The sequence below is a fragment of the Anarrhichthys ocellatus genome, unplaced genomic scaffold (assembly GCF_004355925.1).
Source record: "Anarrhichthys ocellatus isolate YVR2014 unplaced genomic scaffold, GSC_Weel_1.0 scaffold44, whole genome shotgun sequence".
Taxonomy (NCBI): Eukaryota; Metazoa; Chordata; class Actinopteri; order Perciformes; family Anarhichadidae; genus Anarrhichthys; species Anarrhichthys ocellatus.
The window spans coordinates 415,697-440,567 of record NW_022280074.1 but is presented as its reverse complement, the minus strand read 5'-3'; the positions used below and the strand labels follow the sequence as shown (position 1 = coordinate 440,567).

At 42.7% G+C, this 24,871-nt stretch overlaps 5 protein-coding genes across 10 annotated transcripts in view; 2 read left to right on the top strand and 3 right to left on the bottom strand.

The window, feature by feature from the left end:
* cep104 (centrosomal protein 104) overlaps window positions 1–3,633 on the bottom strand; it is a 30,803-nt gene extending 27,170 nt beyond the window's left edge. For 4 of the 6 annotated variants that reach the window (XR_004213503.1, XM_031868768.1, XM_031868772.1 and 1 more), the window contains exons 1-2: window positions 909–2,210; window positions 648–786 (exon numbers count right to left, since the gene is read on the bottom strand). Coding sequence is in view for 5 of the 6 variants with exons in the window: in XM_031868768.1 (XP_031724628.1) it covers window positions 648–786; window positions 909–1,240 (471 nt within the window). In the remaining variant the exon portion in view is untranslated. The other 2 variants (XM_031868769.1, XM_031868770.1) reach the window with 2 other exon arrangements.
* A 645-nt stretch (window positions 3,634–4,278) lies between these two features.
* Window positions 4,279–9,389, top strand: lrrc47 (leucine rich repeat containing 47). The gene is made up of 7 exons (XM_031868788.1): window positions 4,279–4,876; window positions 5,254–5,697; window positions 5,811–5,927; window positions 6,043–6,158; window positions 6,721–6,823; window positions 7,941–8,030; window positions 8,756–9,389. Exons 1-7 carry the CDS (start codon window positions 4,307–4,309, stop codon window positions 8,975–8,977), a joined length of 1,662 nt encoding a protein of 553 aa, XP_031724648.1. The 5' UTR covers window positions 4,279–4,306; the 3' UTR covers window positions 8,978–9,389.
* On the bottom strand, window positions 8,303–14,070 carry LOC116395164 (L-rhamnose-binding lectin SML-like). Its single transcript, XM_031868790.1, has 9 exons — window positions 11,980–14,070; window positions 11,824–11,856; window positions 11,666–11,725; window positions 11,381–11,516; window positions 10,892–11,001; window positions 10,485–10,529; window positions 10,183–10,315; window positions 9,715–9,818; window positions 8,303–9,586 (listed from the first exon to the last, which is right to left on the bottom strand). The coding sequence occupies exons 1-9, from the start codon at window positions 12,002–12,004 to the stop codon at window positions 9,567–9,569; spliced, it is 666 nt and encodes a 221-aa protein (XP_031724650.1). The 5' UTR covers window positions 12,005–14,070; the 3' UTR covers window positions 8,303–9,566.
* Window positions 14,071–15,401: 1,331 nt separating this feature from the next.
* On the bottom strand, window positions 15,402–19,261 carry casp9 (caspase 9, apoptosis-related cysteine peptidase). The gene is made up of 10 exons (XM_031868789.1): window positions 17,949–19,261; window positions 17,431–17,641; window positions 17,211–17,294; window positions 17,065–17,126; window positions 16,749–16,925; window positions 16,570–16,659; window positions 16,322–16,469; window positions 16,042–16,230; window positions 15,811–15,920; window positions 15,402–15,701 (listed from the first exon to the last, which is right to left on the bottom strand). The coding sequence occupies exons 1-10, from the start codon at window positions 18,078–18,080 to the stop codon at window positions 15,597–15,599; spliced, it is 1,308 nt and encodes a 435-aa protein (XP_031724649.1). The 5' UTR covers window positions 18,081–19,261; the 3' UTR covers window positions 15,402–15,596.
* Window positions 18,487–24,497, top strand: LOC116395160 (DnaJ (Hsp40) homolog, subfamily C, member 16). The gene is made up of 15 exons (XM_031868787.1): window positions 18,487–18,686; window positions 19,090–19,271; window positions 19,350–19,416; window positions 19,502–19,826; window positions 19,910–20,094; window positions 20,205–20,309; window positions 20,419–20,577; window positions 20,688–20,818; window positions 20,922–21,105; window positions 21,994–22,173; window positions 22,252–22,328; window positions 22,444–22,524; window positions 22,714–22,794; window positions 22,894–23,064; window positions 23,138–24,497. The coding sequence occupies exons 1-15, from the start codon at window positions 18,651–18,653 to the stop codon at window positions 23,577–23,579; spliced, it is 2,406 nt and encodes an 801-aa protein (XP_031724647.1). The 5' UTR covers window positions 18,487–18,650; the 3' UTR covers window positions 23,580–24,497.
* The last annotated feature ends 374 nt before the right edge of the window (window positions 24,498–24,871 follow it).

Below are 24,871 nucleotides of genomic sequence, written 5' to 3'. Positions count from 1 at the left end.
GCCCAGTTTGAAGGATAAGGCTGATTTTTCTATCAGTGGAATGTTAAAGAAAGCCGCAATGCATCTTGGGGCAGTTGAGTGTGTACCCGTAAGCGCATGTCTCATGATAAACATTTGAATACATTTTTCGGTCCATCAACTAAATGATTATTCAACTAATCATTTGCATGCATGCACTATTGAAAATGCAAATGAAGCTCATGAAGTTGAGGGTATAGTTGGTGAGATGATATCAGGAAATGACTTTTCAAGAGTGTCTCATAAAGCAGTCATTCAACACACAACAGACACGCCATTCAATTTTTCCAGACAAAATAACTTCTATGTGTTTCAAACACGGGAGGGAATTCCAGAAAAATAGCCTACGAATGATTTTAAATGATCCAAAACAAAAATGTTTGAAAAGAAATGGCTGCGTCTGGAGCTGCTGTTATTGGTGAGTTTATTTTAAACGCGATGCTGTTGTTTATTAAGCTAATTAGTTCTGGAAGGCAAAATCTGGAAGGCAAAATCAACCAAAAGTCTTTTTTACAACTCACAAACAAAGTAGAACAACACTCACAGTTTGGATCAGTCTTCTGCATCAGACAATAGTTTGAGGCAGTGAAATGGTGGTGTAGGTGCATTGTTACCGGCCGACAGACTACCTGATTGTGGTGATTGTAATGGTTGGCATGGTTCCGATGGAAGGTTATTCTCAGGTACGTTCCGATGGCGTCGACATGGACTGACTTCAGCTCCCGAGCTTTGAAGCCTGTCTTCTCGTTATCCGACAAAGACACGTACCTGCAGTTGGGGGTGGAATGCTGCTTTTCAGTTCAACTCCTCTGCTGACATATACAAGACTTAGATTACGCAAAAGGGTGGCAGTAAAGAAAAACTGAGCCTGGTCGAGTCTGCAGTCTCACCCGAGTCTGCGAAGCTGCCCAGGGAACCCTGAGGTGCTGCTGGTTTCAGGAAGGGTGTCTCCAATGTGGAACTCCACCTTGGCTGGGATTAGGTACTGGTGGGCCAGCAGCTGCAATTTCCTCACCCTACTTCTCTCCACCAGCTGGAGGGTGATGTGCTGCGGGTAGGAGCACAGCCTGCGGAATGTTTCATTCACACAATGTTGAGTTTCTTTAAGAAGGTAGAGCACACTAATGACAAACTGCTGCTTTGAATAAATGTGACACGTTTTTGAAAGTAACGTTCTGTGGTAATATATCTTTATTATATATTTACCAAGAACAGTGCACATTAATCAAAGTTTCAGTTTCCACCTCAATGTAGATGTGCAAGAGTTAGCTAGAGAGCTAAACTTCATCTGTAGTCTCTGGGCAGGCTGTTACAATTAGTGGCCTTCTGTTATCAATACAATGGTTTATTAAGCACTTCAGGTCAACACAGTACAGCACGATACAATACAATAAAATATATAAATATATTACAAAAGTAGCAAATAAATAAAAACAATTGGGTATTTAACGGCGGTGCCAGAGATGAGGTAGTGTGATTAGTGCTCTCTCTGAAAAGACTGTTGGCCCAAATTTGCTGCGTCTGTATTGTACCACACAGTGCCCCTCTGGTTGCCCTGCCGCCACTATACTTCCACTTTATGAACTGACTCAGTGTGGGAGGTGCAAACCCATGTAGAGCCTTAAAGACGAGGCAAGCGTCTGCCAAATGTTCAAAACCATCACATTTAAATAAATTGTACTTCTGTACTGTATGGCAATGGTGGTGAAAGCTATTGGCCTATTCGGTCAATCAAGTGTCTTTAGTGTCTGTGGACTCAATGGGTTTCAGAGTTGTCCAACTTGATCGTGACCAGCTTGCAAAACAGTATGTTATGTGAGAGAAGATCATGTCATGGTGCCTCTGTTGTTAGGTAAGGTTAGGGCAAATATAGACTAGATATCCTCTTAGATTTTGGATGTCGTAATATCGCTCAAGTGTGTTTTCCTGGTTAGGCTGCATTATAGTAAAATGATATCATTTCTTGAACTTACCAGATTGTTTTAGCTGTTCTATTATTTGCCTTTACTCAATTTGTCATTATATCCTTTTACTGAAAATTTGTTATCAAAAATCTGCATTGTGTAAATATTTTGTGAAAGCACCGATGGTGACACAGTATTGATATTAAGGTATTTGGTCAATGGTGATAATATGTCTAATCGGACAAGAGCTTCAGCGTTTCTCCTTTAATAACAAAAACATCTGGTTTCTGAGTCTGTACCAGCTAGATCTCCAGCCGTTGACTGTGGGTGCGTGGACCATGAGCTCCTTGGCACTGAAGTTGTCCTCATGACTTGAAGAGTTGACCACAATGAATCCTATCTTCCGTGGCATCCCTCTGACAGACACTGACAGAACACAAATAAGAAATGTATCTTATATTTAATATCTGAAAAGAGCAAACAAATTTATATTAGTGACAATGATGAAGGTAAAGATGATATTGAGGGTGATTGCACAGTTTATATATTCATTCTACAGGCCTGGAATTGTATTTCATTAGAGCTGCTCTACTGACAATGAGTGACAAATTAATTGTAAACTACATCCTCTTCATGTTTTGGTATCAAACCTCTTTTTCCCTACCGACTGAAATGTGTCCATATTACCAGGTACTGCACTGTTAAAAACGGAAAAATGTAATTTAATATCTGGTCAGATGGTCAGTCCACTTTACTAATTCTTTGATCAGATAGCTCCAGATTAAAATGTGGCCAATTATAGACAAACACAGTATTTTTGTATGGGTGCTTGTGCTTCTTTTTCTGAATGGAAAAATGATTTTGTAGAAACACATGCGTATATATATATATTCAAGTATCAGTTAGTTACCAAACTTAGGAAATGTATGAGCACTAGTACTGACAAATGTACCCAGCAATGTTTAAAGAGCATTCTGAAAGGACATGGCAGTCTGTCTATTTTAACCACTTAGAAAAAAAAGAGGCAATGTTGAACAACAAAACTGTTATTAGACGCTCGACAACTTGTCAGCAATTACGCAGAAATGACTCATTTTAAGGAAGAACAGAATATAAACAATGTATGTATTTATATCAGTCCATTACTTTTACAATACAATAATATAGTACAAACAAACTTTGGTTTGGTCATGTTACACAGTGCTTAATTCATCACGTACGTGTTGAATATATGTGTGTGTCGCAGTAAGTATGGCGACAGCTAGAGGCTTAAAGATGTGTTGAAGGGTTTACTTGTGACACAGGAAATATTAGTGCATTAAGTTTGGCGTATGTTTCCCATCTCTCCTGGTAAAATAAACTATCCCGGATATGGCATACACTAGCCTCTTGTGTAGGGGCTTAGGTAGGCTTAGGTAGAGAAGCCCTTCTTACTGATTTAAACATGTTGTGGGCACTAATGCTAGCTAACAGTGAACGACTCAATCAGCCGACGGAGCTAGTCGTCAGTCACGTTAGCTGTATTTTTAAAGGTATTTCGACCAGCTAATTGTCCTGACAACTGTCATTCGTCATATCCTACATTTTGTTGGTACACATTTTAGAGTAAATATCAGTTTTCTGGCGAGTATTCAAAAGATATCTTACCGCGAACATCACAGTACTATTGACAGCTCGTCGACCCATCTCATCTCCATAACCACCGCTGACAACAACCAGCGCGCACATGCGCAGTAGTAAGGTCGTCGTCATTCGCACTGGATTGTCGTAAATGTAGTTTTATATGCGTGCAAGTTTTTTTTAAGATATCAACCTTTATTTGATAAAGTCAACTCTACCGGGATCCACCTCTGATTGTATTATGTGTCTCCCTACATCTTGAATCAACTATTAAATCGATACACATTCAATATACTTGTGAAAATGCGCGTTCACAACTTCTTCTCAGTCCTTGGGCGGAAGAGAGCATCGTGTCTGTCACTACCAGGCTACTACAGGAAGTCAAACATGTTGTCTCCAAAATAAAAGCATAGCATGTAAAGGTAACTCCGTAAACGTGTTAGCTCTTACACTATCTGCAGGGGCAAGCAAATGTGAGACTCGTGATATAAATATTACACAAAAAATGCAATCATTTAAGAAGAAATGCAGAGGCCCTCTAATGAGAGCTCACAATTCTGTATTAATTAAAGTTTTCACAGACGTACTCATCCATTTCCAGTAATGTCCCGATTATAATTAGTTGATATATTGAGGAAAACCTACATTTATCATGCACAAACCGGTACATATAAAAACGTGCTGATTTATTTTGAAATTCAAAAAACCGGGGTCGTGCCTTGTATTGTCACGGCTATCTTGACAACTGGTGTCCAGCAGTCAGCATGGGTGACATGGAGAATTGGCCAGAAATAGAGAAAGCGGCGACAGAGAAGAGGCGAGAACTGGTCTTTCAGGGTCCAGCTTTCGACGAGAGGATCTCCGCTGACGGGGGACTCGCCTCTGTCCTCTATTCCCTCACCCTGCTCAATTATCTGGAAGTTAGCCAGTGCCCGAGTTTGACAGAGATCCACGAGGACATCCAGCGTCTGACGAACCTCCAGAGCCTCATCCTGTGCAGGAACAGGCTCGCCTCAGTCCCCAATGTCGTCGGGAAGCTCAAGTCCTTGAAGGTCCTGGACCTCTCAGTCAACAACCTGAGCAGTTTACCGGAGGGGATCACTCAGTTGAAGGAGCTAACTACTCTCAATGTGAGCTGTAACAGCCTGGAGGTCCTGCCGAAGGGGCTGACCCAGTGCACCAGGCTGTCCAACATCAACGTCTCCAAGAACCGCCTCACCGGCTTCCCCGCTGACTTCTACTCCGAGAAACTGGATCTCCTCAGCATACTGGTCGCCTCTGACAACTCCATTGAACAGCTGAGTGGGGATGTTCACAAGCTAGCTGCTCTGAAGGTGGGTACAACTTAACTCCCAAACAGCTCTTGTATGCACATCAAGTCACCTTTAAGTGGCGATTTCCTTTAAGAAAGGTGCTTCAGTGAGGATCAAATGTACGCCGAATTATAAAAAAGCTGCCCGTATGTTTTGTGGATATCTGAAATTAGAGCTAACTAGTTTTCACGTTTGCTAATATGCAATGCAACATGAAAATGTCACATTTTTTAAACGGAGTTTGGCGGGTAAGAGCTACAGAATACAGACTGGCAAGTATGCATCTGTGCCAGCTTACATGCAGTGTACTCTTGTCTGTTTTTCTTTACACAACACTTCAAACCGTAGGGGTGTCTGATGCTCAGCTCAACATCTGCACTTTGTTTTGTGCTCCTCAGGTGCTGGACCTCTCTAACAACAAGCTGAAGGAGATCCCCGCCGATCTGAGCGACTGCGCCAAGCTGAAGGAGATCAACTTCAAAGGCAACAAGTTGAACGACAAGCGGCTGGAGAAGATGGTCAACGGCTGCCAGACCAAGTCCATCCTCGACTACCTCAGGGGGAAAAAAGGAAGAGAGGAAGGAGGTGAAGCGGACGGGGGTCGCAAGGCAGAAAAGGGGAAAAGGCAGCAGAGGAAGAAGAAGGGGGCCGACGACCAAGATGAGGTGGAGGAACTGAACAAGATGGTGGTGAGGGTCCTCCATGTTTCGGACAGTCCCGCTGCACTCTCGGTCACGGTGAGTGCGGAGGTGAAAGATGTCCGACCGTACCTGGTGTGCTGCGTGGTCAGAGGCATGAACCTAAAGTCTGGGAACGCTCTCAAACGGTTCCTGGTGGCTCAGGTAAGGACAAACCCCCTCACAAGGTGGTATACATTGGACTACTTTTAGTGGGGTGTGACTGATACGTGTGCGATGGAAGAATGTAAAAATAATCCCCTTGTTGTTTTTTCTAGACAAAGCTTCATGATGACTTGTGTGGTAAAAGGACCATCGCCACCATTGCAACTCACGATGTGCAACTTATCAAAGCTCCACTGGCGTATGATGTCAAACCACCTACCCAGCTGAAGGTACGCAAACGCAGACTGGTTGGCTCATTGTAATCCCAATCTTGTGCCAGCCAAACGGTAATAATATGTCATTTACAGAAAAACATCTCATTAAAAACAACACAATGTTTGACAGGTTGTGTCGCTGGGTCGCAAGGAGATGACGGCCGTGGAGCTGATAAAACACCTTCAGGTCGAGGCCGACGAGCTGAGGAAGCAGAAGAAGAGGCAGAACGTCACTGGCCTCCACAAGTCAGTACAACCTTTGACCCTTCTGTACAACGTGAGCTCTCTTGGGGGAAAGTGTTTCTGATGGATCCACATTAGTTAACGGCAGGCTGGAGTTGACAGAGAGAAGTTTTGGTTAAAACCTGTTGTGTTGAAGACACAAACAGATTTTCAAAATAAAAGAACTTAAAAAAAACAAAAACTTGACATCTGTATAACTTGGTTTGCTGTTGTGTTTGAACACATGAGGGCAGTATAAGTATGTTGGACCACAGCTTTAGTCTGATTTATTTCAACCTGCAATGAATTGTTGCACATTATAAGGTATCACAAGCTGAAGTAGAGTCCTTCATGACTTTGTCAGTTTAACAGTGACAAGTCAGGAAGACCAAGCAACTACTTTACAAGCTCAGTGTCTCACACGCTGAATGAAATGCTTCAAATCAAAGAATCTTGACGGCTGACAGAGTTGAATCTGATCTTTCTCAAGTTTATCATCAAAAGAATATCATCAGCTATGCATCTATTACATTGGCTTAACCCCTTTTTATAATGTTGTCACTCAACTATTTCATTTTTTTTCCAGATACCTGCAGCTTCTGCAGGGAAAAGCCATGTATCCCTGCCTAGTGGATGCAGAGGGACATGTCATCTCATTCCCTCCTATTACCAACAGTGAGAAAACCAAGGTGTGTATATCTCTTTTCTTTCTGGTTATCATAATTGCATCCTCCATAAGGGAAGATTTCATACGGTGAATATGATGATGGCAGAGAAAACTAAACCCGACTAGAAAGGTGCACCCAGAAGAGAGCCTGTGTCTGCAACAACCACTGCTGTATTGTGTGAGGGAGGGAAAATGTATGCGTTTGCCACTATATTATTTGCTCCAAGGTTATCATATGTGTTTATTCATCTATCTGTAAAATGTATTCGTAACCAAAAGAACTATATTCTTTTGGTTCCGAGTTTATATTATACGTTTATAATTATCGTTATAATCTTACATTTATACTGGCTCTGTAATCTTTATAATCTTACTTTTATACTCTTTTGTATCAAACTCGGTTCATGCCCCTGAATAGTCACAGGATTCATGTATTTCATGAGGCCTAAAAATAGGTAGAGTCTAGATGAGACTGGCAGCATGTCACCCCCGCGATGTCCCCAGGCAACAGGATGCCCTTTGTGTATAGGCCCCGGGACCAGACTGTCCGGCACATCTTGGGTCTCTGTGACCATTGGATGGCTGTGATGATGTAGCCAGAAGTTTGGAAGGAGCATAAATTAAGAAGAAGGGAGGGGGGGATTGAGACAAAGTCGGGGAAAGATTCAAAGCCAAAATCCAAGCAGCACATAGGCCCATACATGGTAGATGCATAGATACTGGACTGGGATGCACTCGGCTGTGTTATTACTAGCGACCCCCATCGGCCGGGTGCCGATTACGAGTAGTGAGTGAGGACTCAATAGGCAGTCAATGGCAGTATAAAACAGGCAGTAAAAGGTGTTTTGAGAAAGTGTGAGTCACCACACACAATAGGTCCTTGAGCGCGCAGCCAATAACTGGCCCCCCAAAGTATTGTGCAGTTTGCTGCAGCAGAATGCGAGATTAGCCGTGGACAGACACAGAGGTGCACACTCGCGGATGCAAACACACACAATTGCGACTGATCGCATGATCCGCTGGTGGAGATAACACGTCTGAGATCAATCCGTGTCCTACTGAAGCCCACAGTTTGTGTCTGTCGTCTCATGATATAATATAAATAATTAATTACATGATCAGCTGATTGTACTTTACAGATCAAGAAGACGACCAAAGAGTTGTTCTTGGAGGTGACGAGTGCAGCCAGCCTGCAGACCTGTAAAGATATTATGGACGCTCTGATTGTGGTAAGCTTCACTTTTTCTCTCTCTTTTCTTTTAACAAATAAGAAGTTTATTACAACTTGGATTTTATTTTCATAATTGCTTCCATTGGTTATAACATCATTACCTTTCTCTAAATTCAATCCAAAACTGGTCCTTTTGTCATAGCTATTCATGTGAAAACTAAAAGACACCACCCGTGTTGGATGCTCTGTCACTTGCAGATAAACAGGATTAATCAATAGTTTTAAGTTAACCTTATGGAGAAGATGTGTGGCGCTAGAGGAAAGCTCATGGAGAGTTCAGTGCTCAGTTTATTTCAGTCTTGTATGTCCTGATGGAGTCTGTAGACGAAACTTCACTTTTAGGTCTCTTTAGGAGTTTTCATCTCAATTTTGAATGAAATGCATCAAAGTGATTTCTGTGCTTTTTATTCCAGTGTCTTTGCTGCAGTTATACACAATCTGTTCTGAAATATTGTTTAAAGTGCTCAATTCCAAATTCAAAGCAAATCTGTGATTGAGGAATTGCCTCCACGCGGCTCTCAACATGGCGACGACTGAGCCGGCAGGTAACAGAGCCGACAGTGTTAACCTGAGGGGGAACTGGAGAGCGGCGGGGATTAGAGAGCCACTGGGCCTCACATGCGCTAACATACACGCGACAGACAGTGGTTTGCTGCTATATGAATGCTTTGAATTTCAAATCACATATCGGACATTTAGAGTGCACTCCCTGTTTCATCACAGAAAATGGCAGAGTTGAACAAGTTCACGGCGGAGCATCGGGAGGAGGCGGGGTCAGATGGGGAAGCGGAGGGCCCACAGGACCCGGCCGCCAGCATTGAGCCCTCCAGCGAACTGATCGTGCAGCAGGTCCGCACAGTGGACCAGGACGGAAACCTGAAAGTCGTCTACCCGTCAAAGACCGACCTTTGCAACGACATCAGCAACTTGACCGTCATCTGGTAGACGTTGGTGTAGATAACCTCTGATCTTTACACTCGGTCAAATGAAGTCATTTTTAAAGATTAACATTGTGGGACATTAAGGCTAAGGTTTGACAACATGCAGTTTGCTTGTTGGCGAATGTGTTTGGAAAGCTTTGTTGTTGGTAAATCTTTTTGCTGCTTCCTGAAAACACGATCAATATGTCAAAATGTATGACCAAATATACTTATTTTGTATTATTTACAAACTGAAGACAAGTTGTCTGTACTGAAAGGTCATTTTTGTTCAACTCACATCAACTTTAACTCTGGCTGGTCACTTGTCTGTAGTACTGGAAGATTTGTGTTACTATCACCTTATAATAGTGTAACTTTCCCTTTAAGCAGCAGCATAATGTCTGACTTAGACTTAATAAAATGTACTCCTGTTTTCATTAATTTAATTGCATATGCCACACACACACACACACACAATTTATCTTGATCATCAGTAGGTTTGTGATTTTCTTTGTTGAGCCATTGCAGCTACAGCTGCTGATTTAAATTGTTGATTGAATGCGCGATGATAGGTATATGACTGAAACTTCAGCATGTTAATGCTCTGCAAGTGGCTATGTAGCGACCCCAGGATCTGCAAAAACAAAACATAAAATATTCAATTTATTGAAGCAACTGAGCACAAGTCCTACCCCATATTGTACATCACATATTTGGCTGTTCATCAGAGTAACCAGCCTAATGGGCCTTTAGGATACTTACATTCACAAATGTAAGCCAGCTCCAGGTACTTGTAAGTGCCGGAACAGGGGTCTCCAAACACAGAGTTGCTCGCTCTGATGGTACAGCTATTTCTCCCATTGCAGCTGTGGATGCAGAGTGACATGAGTGAAAACATTGTGTGGCTCAATTTTACTTTCTTTCGGCTCGCAAGAATTACAATTCTTTTGGATTTATGTATCTGTGCCAATAGGAAATTGTTTCTTAAGATCTGGTCTCCAAACACTGAGTTGTCCACTATGCTAATACAGCTGTTTTTCCCCATTGCAGCTGTAGAGGCAGAGTGACATGAGTGAATACAGGCTTGAACGTGCACTGGAGCATACGTGAACGTGGATGGCATCACAAACTTGCAGCAATCACTGCAGGTATAAAGTTAAATGCGGCATGATTTTGATTTCAGCAGCCTTCAACCTGAAGCACAAATTGTCAAAGAGTGGGCAACTGCACCTCTCAGAAACTCTGCTGATGTGGCTTGAGCAGTCAATATTTTGGATCTGGGAGGCAAGCCGTCCGTAGATGCATGTGGTCTGGTCGTAGCGTCCATAGGTGGCACCAAGGACTGCTATAACCTGCCCTTGATCTGATGAGAAGAGGAGGAAGAGTTGCAAGCAAAGAGGAAAGAAAATTTAGCTTTGAAAGGTCAACGGACAAAGTGACATTTAGTTATGAAGTGACATGAAAATACAATAAAGCTTGTGTTTTTCATTTGAATGCACCATACACACAATGAAGAGAAGGTGTGATCTTACCACAGTGCAGGTGGGCCAAAGAGTGCTCACATGTCACTTGGTGAACTGTCAAAACAACATGGATCACATTACACATGAGTTATTAACGCCCAGTTGACGCTTTTTCTGTCAAAAGTCACATCTTTTTCTTCTTGCGATCTTTTCGAATCAGATCACACTGATAAAAACAGAACTTAAGTGTAGCCCACTGCTGACTGATTGAACTCCATGGGAACATAATGTCTCCTGTTTGAATCCCCCAAACCACTCAAAGCTTAAAACTTGTAAAAGTGGAAACAAGTAAAGGAAAAATCATTGGAATCTCAATTTCTCTTTCATTTAACAATTAATACATTTTCAGACAGTACATAGGTACAGTTTAGGCTTTTTGCAGCCTTGCTTTAAGTTCATGCAGACATGTGACTGACTTGCGGGGATGCAGGTGTACTTGGTCTGTATATATTTAGAGGTGCCGACGCATGGATCAGAAGTTCCGAAGACATTCAGGCTTACTTCACACACCCTTTTTCCATCACACCTGCAACAGGGAGAAGATGAAGAGCACGATTCAATGCACAATCACAAGAAAACACCATTGTTGTGACATGGCTCAATGTAGGAGACCAAGTCCTTCCTCATTCTGTGATGATTTAATCACAGTCAACATAAGGAAGTGAAAGAATATACTCGAAACTATTGTACATGGGATCTGGAACCTGTTTCGGTCAAACAATGAACACAGAAGCAATCAATGGCACTGCAGCTCCTTGTAATACAATACAAATGATTGTTCTGTTGTTTTTGTTGTCTGGTGTAATGTTTTTGAATATTTTTTTGAATATCTTAGTAGCTACATTTAGAATACATATAATAAAAACGGTATATTGTCATTCTATTACTGTACATGTAATGTGAACCTTTTCATGAGGACGTCCGTTGTGCCCTCCTGAGAGCATTTTGTATTGGCCAGCTGACTCTGAGGTCTTCCATTATTGCAGGTATCTGTGTCTTCACGTCCATACAGTACTGCCTGCACGCTGATCACTCCGATATCTATCACACACCGAAGAGGGAGAAATTATGAAATGAGTAAACTCGTCATCACTGGTTTTGTCTGCTTGCAGTGATCACTTAATCCTTAATTGTGCTGGGAATAAAAATGCACCGTTGCGGACAGAAAGCGTTTGGAAAAAGAGGCATACCACAGCTCAGGCGATGGACAGTGTCGACATTACAGGTGACAACCGTCTCTGTGGCAACACCTAAAAACAGATATGAAAGTAGTAGTTTTACACAAACGATACACACACACACACACACACACACACATACACATACACACACACGCACACACACTTACCTGGGCTTAGAAGCACACAGGCCGCTGCCAACACTGAAATAGAAACGGCACACAAGAGGCTTGTTCGGCAAGAAAACTGAACTTTTACAAAACTGCATTTAAAATTTCAGAAATAGAAAGCCATATTTCTATTATTATGGTCATCAGTATACTCACCGAGCGTGGTGCTGAGGCGGAGCATGGTTCTGCAGAAGTCTGTGGTAAATGACCAGTGAGACTGACGCACGCTATTTATTCATTCGGATCGAGGGGAGTCAACGTCTATTGTGCAAAACAAACCAGTGGCTCCTAGTCAACTGGCTGAAGTCTGCAAAATGAGAATAACATCACAAACCCATGAGGGATGACACAGAGCACTTCAGTGACCCAGGCCAAGCATACAGACACGCAAGCAGGGAAACTAAGGAAGCTGACAGGAGCAGCTGTCTGAAAAGAATAGGATATTCCTACTGTTTTAAGCCCTCCCCAAATAATAAGTAACATAGTAATAGTAACATCAACACAATGTAAATACACTAACTACTTGTATTGTAATATCATTAATATACTGGTTATACTTGTGTATTTGTTACATGGACTTGACAAAGCTAAATACCTTTTCTATCTGGCCACTTTTTGTACGTGTGTCACAGCGCAGGCAGTTTTCCTAAAAATGGCACATATCTTACTTAATGGTTATGTTTTGGAGGAAATGTAATCGGGGTGTGGTTATGTTCATAGGCAAGCTTTTTCTCTTAAGTAATTGCTGTATGTTGATGGAAATATTGCTCTGTCCAAAACCAGGGATACAAAGCGCTTCAAACTGTGCTGGAGGCTCGCAACTGCAAGAGAACCAAGGATGCAGTGCGTTACAATCGTCTAGGTGTGAGAAGACAAAACAGCAGATGATTAGTTTGAGCTGTTGGAGAGATAAGAAGTGTCATATTTTGGGAATGCTGTATGAATGAACAAAACAAGACTGAATAACTAACTTAAGATGTTTCTCAAAGTTAAACTGGGTAACAGTGTGCTAATATAAAATGTCAAAAGGTTTGATTTGGGGACAAGACAAGAAACTCAGCTTTGGTGTGATTTATAACTGCAGAAAAATACACATCCAGGCAACTAATCTCAAGACAAATATTTAAAATAGACTAATTAGAAAACTCCCTAGATATCACAAATGCAAAAGCTGGATATCGATACAGCAATGATAAGCGACGCTGCCAAACTGACAGATAATAATAATAATAGATATGACCGGTCCCAGGTTTGATCCTTGGGGAACTCCACAGGTTAGAGGAGCTCCATATGATAGCAACAGCTATAAAGAAGGGGTGATTAGATAAATATGACCACACAATATCCAAACACATTCCTAATAAAATATTATGATCTACAGTACTGTGTTGAATTATCCTTATCCTGTTTACATTGACTTAAAGTGAATATCGTCATTGATACCTAGATAGATGCGCTTCAGAGGGACCCAAATATCCAAAGCAGAATGGCAAACACTATTTAAACAAATGACATGTTCTTAAAAATGCAAGAGAATGCGGTGCTCTTCTGAGCTAAAATATGCCGCATTTACAACCTGAATTGAGATCAACCAATATTAATCATCTAAATGGGTACGAGTGCAGAGAAAGAGTCACGTGCAGGACTTGTTTTGGACAACATGAGTCCAAGTGGGAGTAGGAAATACAACTGCAGGAGTACAAAAATCACAATGTTTTTGTCCTGATAACTGGAGACAACTGGCAATAATATCATCCAGAATGGGAACATGGCCACATACAATTCCAGTCAACAGTGTTTGTTTGGCGCCTATGAGTCTGCTACGAAACACGCGAGGAGTTGGTATGCAATGGTTTGTCCAAAAAAAAGAAAAAAAGCTAGGTAGAGCCAAGGGCCAGACATGGTTGGCTGCATGAAGAATATCACTCTGAACTCTTATAATACAGGGGGACAAAGGGAGAAAAGTCAGAGCCCGACTCTCCACTGATACAATGAAGACATTGTAAACATGTAAACATTTTGAAAAGGAGATGTGTATTGTTTTACGAAGTGTAAATAAATTGGGGGGAAATGTATCGTGTGCAACTGTGTAGAATTGTCATTGTACAAACCCATTGTACTTTATATTGTACTGAATTATTCTAATTTACTTCTAATTTTTTCAACATCTTTCCATCTAGGCCGTTCCGGGGACTTATGCATTTCCAATAAAATGTTTTCCGACAGACCATGTCCTGATACATACGGATTAGTTATTAGAGAATATGGTCACACAGCTTTGTTCAATTTTTGGCAAACAAGTTCATGATAGTGGACGGACCATTTCAAATGTAATAGAGACCCCTGGTGGCAGTGGAGGGAAATGAAAGACTCACGGAAGAACTCGTGATCTCTAGTCTATTTCCTGATATCTGGAGTTTAGATTTTGATCAGACTCCCTCAACCACTGGCCAACTATCAGCATGAAAGTTTATGTAGCACAGTTTGAGCTGACAGCTGGACCTGGGCTCATTTCTGCAGCTGTTTTCCACAGCTGCAGAAATGAGTCACTGTCGACAATCTTGGAGTCGGGTACATATTTTATTATGCTGGAAGAAATGAGAGGACATATTTAACTCTCATATGTGGTTCATACTGTATGTAGCCAATGAACAGCCTTTCCTCCACTCCACCCTCATTAAAAAAAAAAATAAAAATCTGTATATTAACGAGACTTGAAATAAGAGTCAAAAAAGTTTTTTTATATAATCTGCTGAGAACGATTTGAACATTGATTGAAATTTGACAGCTGCTGTGACGATAAGACACCAAGAATATAACAAGAAACGAACCTGAACCACATTCGCACAGCACGTAAATATTTTCTCCCCGAAATGACACCTACACCCAAATAGTTCATTTTTAAAAGTTGCCAACTATTAAAAACATAGAAAGACATGACAAACAATAGAAATGTACAGTCAGACATTATTGTTGTAAAATTATAACCACAATATAGCAAACTCATACAACTCTGCTGAGGAAAAATCACAAGAAATCAGTCATGCCTTATGACAGGGGTCTCAAACTCATCTTGACTCCGGGCCACATCAGCATCACGGTCGCCCTCAAAGGGCCAGTTGTAAATGTAAGACTGTGTAAATGTAACTACTCCTAACATATTGGTAAATAACTGTCTCTGCATTTGATTATTGTTTATTCACGTGTAAAAATATTGTACATGCAGTTATATAAATGTAAAAATATACTTAAGCACATTTCTGTTATTATAACTTAAATCCTTTTAATTTAGGGTTAAGAAACCCACATTACTCAATCAAAGATCAAACTATTAAAGAAAATATCAAACACAAGTTATTACAATAACTTTGTTCAAAGCTTAAAATCCTTTCAAGGGTGCATTTGCACAATCCCACATGAAGTATTTCATGTTTTAAAGCCACGTTTAAAGTAGTCTTCAATGTACTCACAATACATTTCATGTCAAGTGTACAGTAACCAGCCAAAGAGCTGCTTCTATGACTGTGTGTTTAAGTATCTCATTATTATGACTTTCTATCTCATAACTTCGACTTTCTATCTCAGAATTTTCGACGGGGATATTTTTATTATCAATTCTAACTTTACTTTTTTTTTTTGCTGGTGGATTCGCAGGCCACATTAAATGACGTGGCGCCCGCGGGCCTTGAGTTCGACACCCCTGCCTTATGGTATTGAAATAGACTAACATTCCCTGAAAGTGAAACTGAGAAGTGCAAAGCTGAACTTTGCCGCTATGCTTGGGTTTGAAAGTGGAGAAGTTTGCGGAGGAAGTTAAAGGAACCAGGCATTTGCTTGTAGAGCCCTTTCGCAGAGTTCTGGGAGACGTCATGGTTAACCTGGACAGAAGCACAATCAATAACAATCAGGTGACTAAAAAGCTCAAAATGGAGACGGGGATTCAATAGAGCCCCAGCTAATTCCGCTGGTATAATAAGAGAAGCTCACCATCATCAACATTGTGACCAAGTCATCGGTCGCAGCATTTTCCTCAAGAATACCGTCAAGTGTCTCAACGTACCACGAGCCGGCCTGGGGGTCTCTCCAAGAAACATAACCTGCGTTTGTCACATGAGGCATTAGGAAGACATGCATGGCAAGCAAGTGCATCTGTCTCTAGCCCTGACTGTGAATGCATGATTGCAACACACGAACACACACACCGAGATGCAAACACACCTGGAAAAGTAGAGTAGGACACCAGAATGTCGCTCGGGGTCGGCAGCGTGGCTCTGGCGTCCAGTTCGTCGGACGTGCTCAGAGAGTCGCTGCTGGATGACATCGGGATGGCGTCCGTCTGATCGTCTGCTCCACCGATGGACGGTTCAACCTCATCAGGGGACACCTCGAATCCTGTGTCTCGCTCACCTCAGGCACAAAAGCAAACGTATCCCTATGAGACCACTGACATTTTTTGGATTATGGATGCTACTTTGAGTGATTCAACAGTGGTAGTTACCTCCTCCGCAGGCCTGGATGAAGAAAAGTTTAGGTTTGCCCTGTAATGACGGACAATGCTGGCCATTGAGGTAGTTTGTGATGAGCTGGACTGGGACATGCTGTCCGTCCACGCCATACACGGCGCCAGGGAAGCGGTTGTGACTCACCTACAAAAACATAAATATGAGCATACATTACAAATCATCTGGATCTGAACCTGAGCAGGTTGGAGAAAAAAAAAAGTGATGAATACATGACGTGGCTTACCTCAGTCCCATGGGACAGCATGATAACCACACAGCAGTCGTATTGTGAATGGTCTTTCTTAGATAAAGCTGACAGTGCATGTTTGATTTGCTGAAATGCAGAGAAAACTGTTTTACAACCGTGACCTCTAACTTTTACGTGTGATTTCAAACGGGGGAAGCAGAAGAAATCACTCCTACTCTTTGTTTCAGGTTGGTCTTAACTTCCACAATAAAGTTGAGGGCCTTGAATCTTCCCTCCAGCTTGTCACAGTCTATGTTGGACCCTTTGCGATTGCTCAGCTCACTCTCGGGTTCAAACTCTACGTTGTTTATTATGAGGCAATGTCCACAAGGGCTGGCATCCATTTTATAGCTCTGACACACATACGGGGGGGGAGCGGAGAAAGAGACATGATGTAAATATATAATCTGAGATTCAGCAAAGATGGCTTCTTCAACAACTTTTGTCTTTCTGTTGGTTTGAACAGTGCACGATAGACAAAATGGTGCTTACCTGAATACTGTCCCGTCTAATTCTGCCTGGTGGCCTTGTTCTCATGGACTCCCTTTCAGGGGCTGTGACATGAGCATCACAATGTGTTAAGCATCACAGAAACGTACCAGACTCTTACCAGCATGGTAATCAATCACAAAGCTTACATGGACTGGGAGTAAGACTGGGTTTCTGTGTTGGATAGACGGGGACAACGTCTTTTCTCTGCTGATCAACATCAGTAGGAAGGGCTATAAAAGAAACAAAGAGCACATTATTAGCCGAGCGTTAATATTACCAGACCGCAGAGCTACAAATCAATGTAATCATGTGCCAGTTATGACATGAATACTCATTAAATGCACCACAGTATCACCACACACTTACAAAGTGGGAGAGGCGGGACAACAGGGAGGTCAACCTGATTGGGAGTCGCAGGCTGCAGCTGAACTGCTGGAGCCCCACACTGAAGAAGCTCTAACAAACCGTGCTGGCCCGTCTGCTCGAGGCACACCAGAAATAACGGAAAGGCCCGACTCCCTCGGGTCTCCAGGTCCTGGACTAGCTTTCTGGCCTGGTCACGTCTGGTCCCAGCACTCTGACAAGAGACGGCAAGAGGTGTGACTTTGAATGGATTTTGTATTAGGATCTCTTGAAGCCCAACTGGGAACAATAGATAAATAAACAGAAACAAACACTTAAAAAGTAAACGACTTAAATGCCACAAGTAGCCTCGTACATTGTACAGCACACAAAATAACATGAAACAATTTAAAAACAACAGAGTACAACATCATGTCAGGTAGTGTATTTCACATTTAACAAGGTACCAGCGTCACTTTAAATGCAACGTGCACATATAATTAACCTGCATCGTGATGCTCCGATCTACACAGCTGGCTCACCTTTATCTCATCGATCATGTCTTGGGTAAACACTCCTTTTTCAAGGAGGCCATCATAGAGGTTTGATGGGTGCAAGTCTCTCACGAGATTGGTCCTGTTGCGCTGAAGAATCTTCTTGTGGACTTCCTCCATTCTCAATTCAACAACAACGAGCTCAGTGAGGGAGGCAGACGAGTAACGTGATCATAAGAGCTGTAACTACAGAAACAGTAGTTATCCTAAAACGCTCCCACTCGTTTGCGAAAGGGAAATGAAACCGTGTTCATGTACAAACATGATAAGTTTCTTTCTCATTTATCGTATATGTGCTCAGTTGCATGAGCCATTTCCGTGTTTACATCAGCGTCGTCTGTGATTGGTCCACTGAGAGAGCACAGAGGGAAAAAAAACAGGATGCGTTTGATTTCATTTACCGCGCGCCGCTGCCCCGCGGCCAGCGTACCACAGTACATGTAGTCTAAACACCGCCGCGCACCGAGCAATAAACCAAACACACGCACACGAAGCATAAGAAACCACTAAATACTCAATCTCCCAAAATGAATGTCGACACCGGGCGCCTCCCCCTCCCCTCCTGCTCCGCAGCAGCAGCAGGTTGTGAGCTCGCGCTGGAGGAGCTGTGTGATGCTGCTGAACACACCCTGAGCATGTCGCTGTCTTTAGCATCAGTGTGAACCAGCAAGCTGAAGAACATGAACTCCTATGAGGCGTAGTACCAGTGGACTGCATCTGCTTGAGGTGAATGTAGAGCTGCGTTGAGATTGTTAGGCTCCACAGCAACGCAACTAAAATGAACCACAATGAAAATATTAAAAAAAAACAGCTGTGCGAACGTTTCCACCCGCGAGGAATAACGTTAACGCCACAGCCCAGACAGGATTATGATCACGTAATGTCTGTTGCTGTCTTACTTAGTCGACATATACTACCTAGCTTCTGTAGTTAGCATGCTATAATGTCATTTTTATTTAGCCACCCCGGTTGTCTTCATCATGTCATCATTGACGTTACTCTGCTAGCGTCAGTTTGGAGGAAAGGCTGTGTTAGATTAAGCAAGTCGGCTAAATTAAATACTGTGTCGAGATTTAAAAAGGTCTGATCGTCCTCGGAATGAATCTACTTTCTCGTGATGTGTTAAAAGGTTTCTGTGATGGCAGCGTCCAAGATGTCTGTGCCGCTGGCTGTAGTGGTGGTCCTCTCAGTGCTGCTCACAGGAGCGACCCATGCCGGGCCGGAGATGGACCCGTACAAAATCTTGGGAGTGACCAGGAGCGCCAGCCAGGCTGAGATCAAGAAGGTCTATAAGCGTCTCGCTAAAGAATGGTAAACATGTCCACGTGACACTGACCTGTTTCTAGCAACCTCATTAAAATCTTAACTAATAAGCGTCTTCTTCTCAAGGCATCCGGACAAAAACAAAAATCCAGGTGCTGAGGACATGTTCATCAAGATTACCAAATCTTATGAGGTTAGTCATTCCCCCCCCAATGCAATATTGTATGAGAGAATTAAAGATGTCTGCCATTCGGATATCCGTTCTATCCCAAATCTAGATCCTGTCCAGTGAAGAAAAACGGGCCAATTATGACCGTTACGGGCAGACCGATGACACCCAGCCGTACGGAGGCGCTCGCTACGGCCATCGCCACGACAGCTTCTACTTCGACGAGTCCTTCTACAACTTCCCCTTCAACAGCAAGAACCAGAGGGACTTCGCCGACAACAAGTACACGCTGCAATTTAACCAGTACGTGAACGACGTGGTGCCCGACAGCTACAAGAGGCCGTACCTGATAAAGATCACCTCCGACTGGTGCTTCAGCTGCATCCACATCGAGCCTGTGTGGAAGGAGGTGGTGCAGGAGATGGAGACTCTAGGTTTGGAGTTAACCAATAAATCATCCAGAATTATTCAGCAACGCCGCTGTCTATGAAATTGTGTGGATGTCTCCTCTTTGCAGGTGTCGGGATCGGCGTGGTGGATGTTGGCTATGAGAGACGGCTAGCCAATCACCTCGGGGCTCATCGCACGCCATCAATACTTGGAGTCATAAATGGCAAAGTGACGTTTTTCCATTACGCCGTAGCAAAGGAGCACCTGAGGCAGTTTTTGGAAGACCTCCTTCCTCAGAGACTTGTGGAATGGGTACGTGTCTTGTGATTACATGGAGGTTGACTAAAATACTTGATGTATAAGTAAAGTGTAGGTGAACAATATACACAATTCAAAAACACGGTGCATTTTCTATACTTCAGGTCACCGACAAGAATGACCTGCAGTTCCTGAGCAGCTGGCATGAGCTCAACAAGCCACACGTGCTTCTGTTCGACCAAGTGCCTGTAGTTCCTCTGCTCTACAAAGTAGGCTCTTGCCTTGCGGTTTCTATGTGAAATGTACCTCAGGTTCCACTGACAGTCTTTACATATCTAACACAAACATGCCAATCATTTTATCTCTGCATCTCCACAGCTGACAGCGTTTGCTTACAAGGACTACTTGCAGTTTGGCTATGTGGACCAGGGCCTTTCAGAGACGGCTAACCTGCAGAAACAGTTCAACATCAACACTTACGCTCCGACCATGTTGGTCTTCAAAGAGAACATCGACAAGCCCGCTGACATTATTCAGGTGGGGCACAGCAGCAGTGAGCTATTATTCTCTATATACACTGATCTACACGCAGTTGTGTTCACTGAAACGTTGCCTCACTCCTTGTTTTTTATGTTTGTTCTCTGCAGGCTAAAGGGATGAAAAAGCAAATCATCGATGAGTTCATGTCAAACAACAGATTCCTCCTCGTGCCACGGCTGGTCAATCAGAAGCTCTTTGATGAGCTCTGTCCTGTCAAACAGTTCCACAGACGCAGAAAGTAAGAGAACCCAACACTTAATTCATTTCTTTGTTGTAGAAGTCATTTAAAGATATCTAGTTTGCATTTGCCAAGTCACCGTTCTGTCTTTCGTCCCCCTCAGATTCTGTGTCCTGCTGATCACAGGGGACGAGGAGACCTTTTCTTTTGGGAACCACGTGTTTCTCTCGTTTGCCTCGACCAACACCAAGGATGTTGTGAGATTTGCTTATGTGTACCAACGGCTACAGCAACCTCTTTGTGACATCTTCACGCAGAACAAGGACAGTGCAGAGTCATCGGCACAGGTACCCTCACACGTGTCCAACACTACAGCCGCTAGTCCCACTGTGAATCTACAGTAGACCTGGGGAATGTATGGACCTGCAGCATATTGGTTTTAATATTCAGTCGTTACTCGTTACTTCCTTTCTATACACATTAAATAATCCACTTTTATGTTATTTTCTAAATAAGTCTTTGGAACAGACATTTGACTTAAAGCAGTAAGACCTTGAGGAGGATTTGTTTTAAAAAATTGACATTTGGAGATTTCTCTGAGATTTGCATTTTTCAGCAATTGGATTTCTCTTCTGGAAACTGCTCAGAAACCCACTTATTGTCAATATACCTCGGGGAGCCACACATCCTCTGAATGCCTCTTGTTTGTGGTTGTAGTTTCCTGATGCTGCGACTCTTCTAGAGGTTACAACAGGTTATTTTCTTAAGTGAGTCAAGTTTCAAAAAGTGGTCTCACAGTGTGAAACGGCTACTTTGGTCTCTAACGTAATCACAAATAAATACAATTGAGCTCATTGTAACCACAACGTTTCAGCTTTCCGGTCATACCCTAAAAATGTACGAAAATCCAAGAAAATAACATTTATACTTCATGCAAAAAACAACAACTGCTTGGCCTTTGCCCTAAACTTTTTTTTTTTCATTCAGATATCCCGAGGTGAGAGGTCAAGGGACCCCGTTGAAAATGGCCATGCCAGTGTTATTTCCCCTTCCCATAACAGGATTTTTGCTCTAGCTTTTAAACGTTGCCTGCTACAGCCTCTTAAAGACAGATCCCCAGCTACCACGCAGGTCTTAAAATAGCTCATGTCCCCATAAAAAGTGTATCAGTCAAGATTCATATTAATGAACCAACTTGCTTTTTTTTTTTTTTTTTTTTTTTTTTTTAAAATCAGGTGGTGATCCTGGAGAGGCGTAATGCTGCAGGGAAGGCCTTGTTCAAGCCAGTGACGGCCTGGAACGGCAGCGAGGACGACAAGCAGCGTCTTCTGGAGGAGCTGGAGCGACTGCAGAAGGACCCGTCCATCCTCGTCCACGACGCCATGCTGCCCGAGCTCAACAACGAGTTTGCCTCAGTATGTTCTCTTTGTGCTCATCCGTGTTAAATATCAAGCATCAGTCCCCGTACTTAATGTAATGATCTCACTCAATAGATGTTTGTGATCCGATGGATCTATGCATCGTACGATTACCTCTCTGAAGTCATTGATGATATTCTGCACAACAACTGGTAGGCAGAAATTTCATTTCAGACTCATTTTAGCCATTCTACGTATATACGTGTAATAATTTGCCGTTAAAGATTGTGTGTCTAGTTGCACTAAGTCGTGTGTGCTGATTTGCAGGCGTGAGATGATGCCTCTTCTGTCCCTCATCTTCTCTGCCTTGTTCATCTTGTTTGGAACTGTGGTCATCCAGGCCTTCAGGTCGGTTGCTTTGCCCATTCATCTAAACCACTAAAAACCTTTGACGATAACTTCCTCCTCTCCTGGGATTAGTGCGAGACACCGTATAAAGAAAGCTAAAGACAAGCCAGAGGAAACAAAGAAACAATGCTCATCTTTTTCACTCTTCTACGCCTGCACATCCCTCTTTTTGCTGTTGTGTGTTTTCAGTGACTCAAGTGAAGATAAGCAGACTAAACCAAAGGCAAAAGACGAATCAAAAGCAGAAAATGGGTCTCCAGGGACTTCAAGGCAAGAATACAAGTATCATTTCCATATATTTATGATTTATCGAGTGCAGGATTTATCATCGTGTTTTCAAGCTTTTTGTTTTTTTGCCGTCGATTACAGTCGGCCTCCCAAAAAGAGTTTTGTGGAGGTGACGGAGCTGACGGATATCACTTACATAAGCAACCTGGTGAAGCTGAGGCCGGGACACATGAACATAGTGCTGGTGCTCACCGACGCCTCCAAGAACATCCTCCTGAGCAAGTTTGCCAAAGAGGTCTACTCCTTCACAGGGTAAGCTCAACATCAAATAAAAGTCCATTACATTTAAACAGTCCTGCGTCATCACATTCATTCTCTCTCCCAGGAGCCCGACTCTGCATTTCTCCTTCCTGAATATTGACAAGCACGGCGAGTGGATGAACACACTGCTGGAATACGCCCAGGACGCCATGCAGATTGACGAGGACGACGGGGGAAACCACAAGATGGACTACACGGGCTACGTGCTGGCACTCAACGGCCACAAAAAGTACCTTTGTCTGTTTAAGCCCGTCTACACCGGGGAGGACCCCAGCAGCAAGTCATCCGAGGACGAAGGGGCCGGTTCCGGGGGGAGGTCCAGGTCCAGCTCCCGCGACGACCACCTGCCGCGCAGATCCAAGCGATCCCGCAGCTTATCCACCCTGCAGACCCACCACAAGCTGGACCGCCTGGCGCTGTGGATGGAGAGGCTCATGGAAGGCACTTTGCATCGCTACTACATCCCCACATGGCCAGGACTGGACAAAATCACCCCCAGTAAATAGATGGCGGAGAATTCTACCCAAGTTAAGCTGGAGCTGCCTTTTTTTTTTTTTTTTTTTTTTTGCATTTAATAGATACAGATGTCTTTAAAGTTGGGACAATATTACAGATTAGTGCAACTACTGTGGGCCAGGTCCTTTTAGCCAACCCCTCTTACACTCATCGCATGCTAGTTTCAACTGTTGGTAGTCGTACTATATTCCGGCAAATGCTGCTGCAGCCTTGTGAACAGAAAACTAAATCACTGTGGCCACCTGAACTCTCCTGCCTTCATGACCGTCAGTCATAGTCACGCACGCTAAAGGAGGCGGGATAATACCTTCGTCTTCATGTATGAATACTGTGAATAGAGATGCATGTCTCGAACACTAAATGTCTCGCCTTGTCACGCATCTCAGCCCAATTTATTTTCAGCTACAGATGATACCGACGCACTTGTGCATTGCGGCGCACTCATCGCTGCAGTGACGAAGCCTCGGTCTATTTAACAACTCTGTTAGCCAGTAGCTTCATGTAGCAGACATTACCATCAGGCCGTGCAGTTCGTTTTATTAATGTTTTCATTACGTCGACATGAAAGTTAAGTCAAACTTAGCTTGCTTGGGTTATCAACTCCTTTTAGCAACACAAAGTGTAAAAACGTTGTTCATACTTCTGTTGGTACAATGTGATGTAAATATTGTAGATAATCATACTGTCTATAGGACCTGTATTTTATAGAGTATGTAACTTAAAAGATAAGGTGAATGTTTTACATGGATTTATCAAAATGCTGTAGTTATGTTTTCATTAAGACTTTCTTCAAGTAGTTAGTGTCAAAAAAATAATGATGTCTGCTTACGTCAGATGTGTCGGTTGGTCTTCAGTGGCGCATTTATCCTCTTGTTGGTTGTAATAAAATGCTTTTTGTTTGTTTATTATCTCTGCAGAATTGGCCTTTTTTAACCAGCTGATGTGGAAAGTACTAACAAGGTTCATATCACGGCAGCGCTGCTTAATCTCGGTTCCCTAAATCAACAAAAACGATGAAAAGTTATTATAGCAAAGCAGAAAAAGTGTATATTTCTAAATTTTAATGTAACCATCTGTTTTTTTTAATAACATTAACGATGACTCGATTGAACGGTCTCAGAAAGACATGCCAGTGTGGCACTTTACCCAACGCCTCAAAGCACAATCTTGTGTTATTAAGAATAAAACACTGTTTGCACCAAAAGTGAATATCAGCCACATCACAAGTATTCTGAGACAAAAATAGTTACAGGTAAGGGGAGGAGCTAAGGAAGTTCCGATG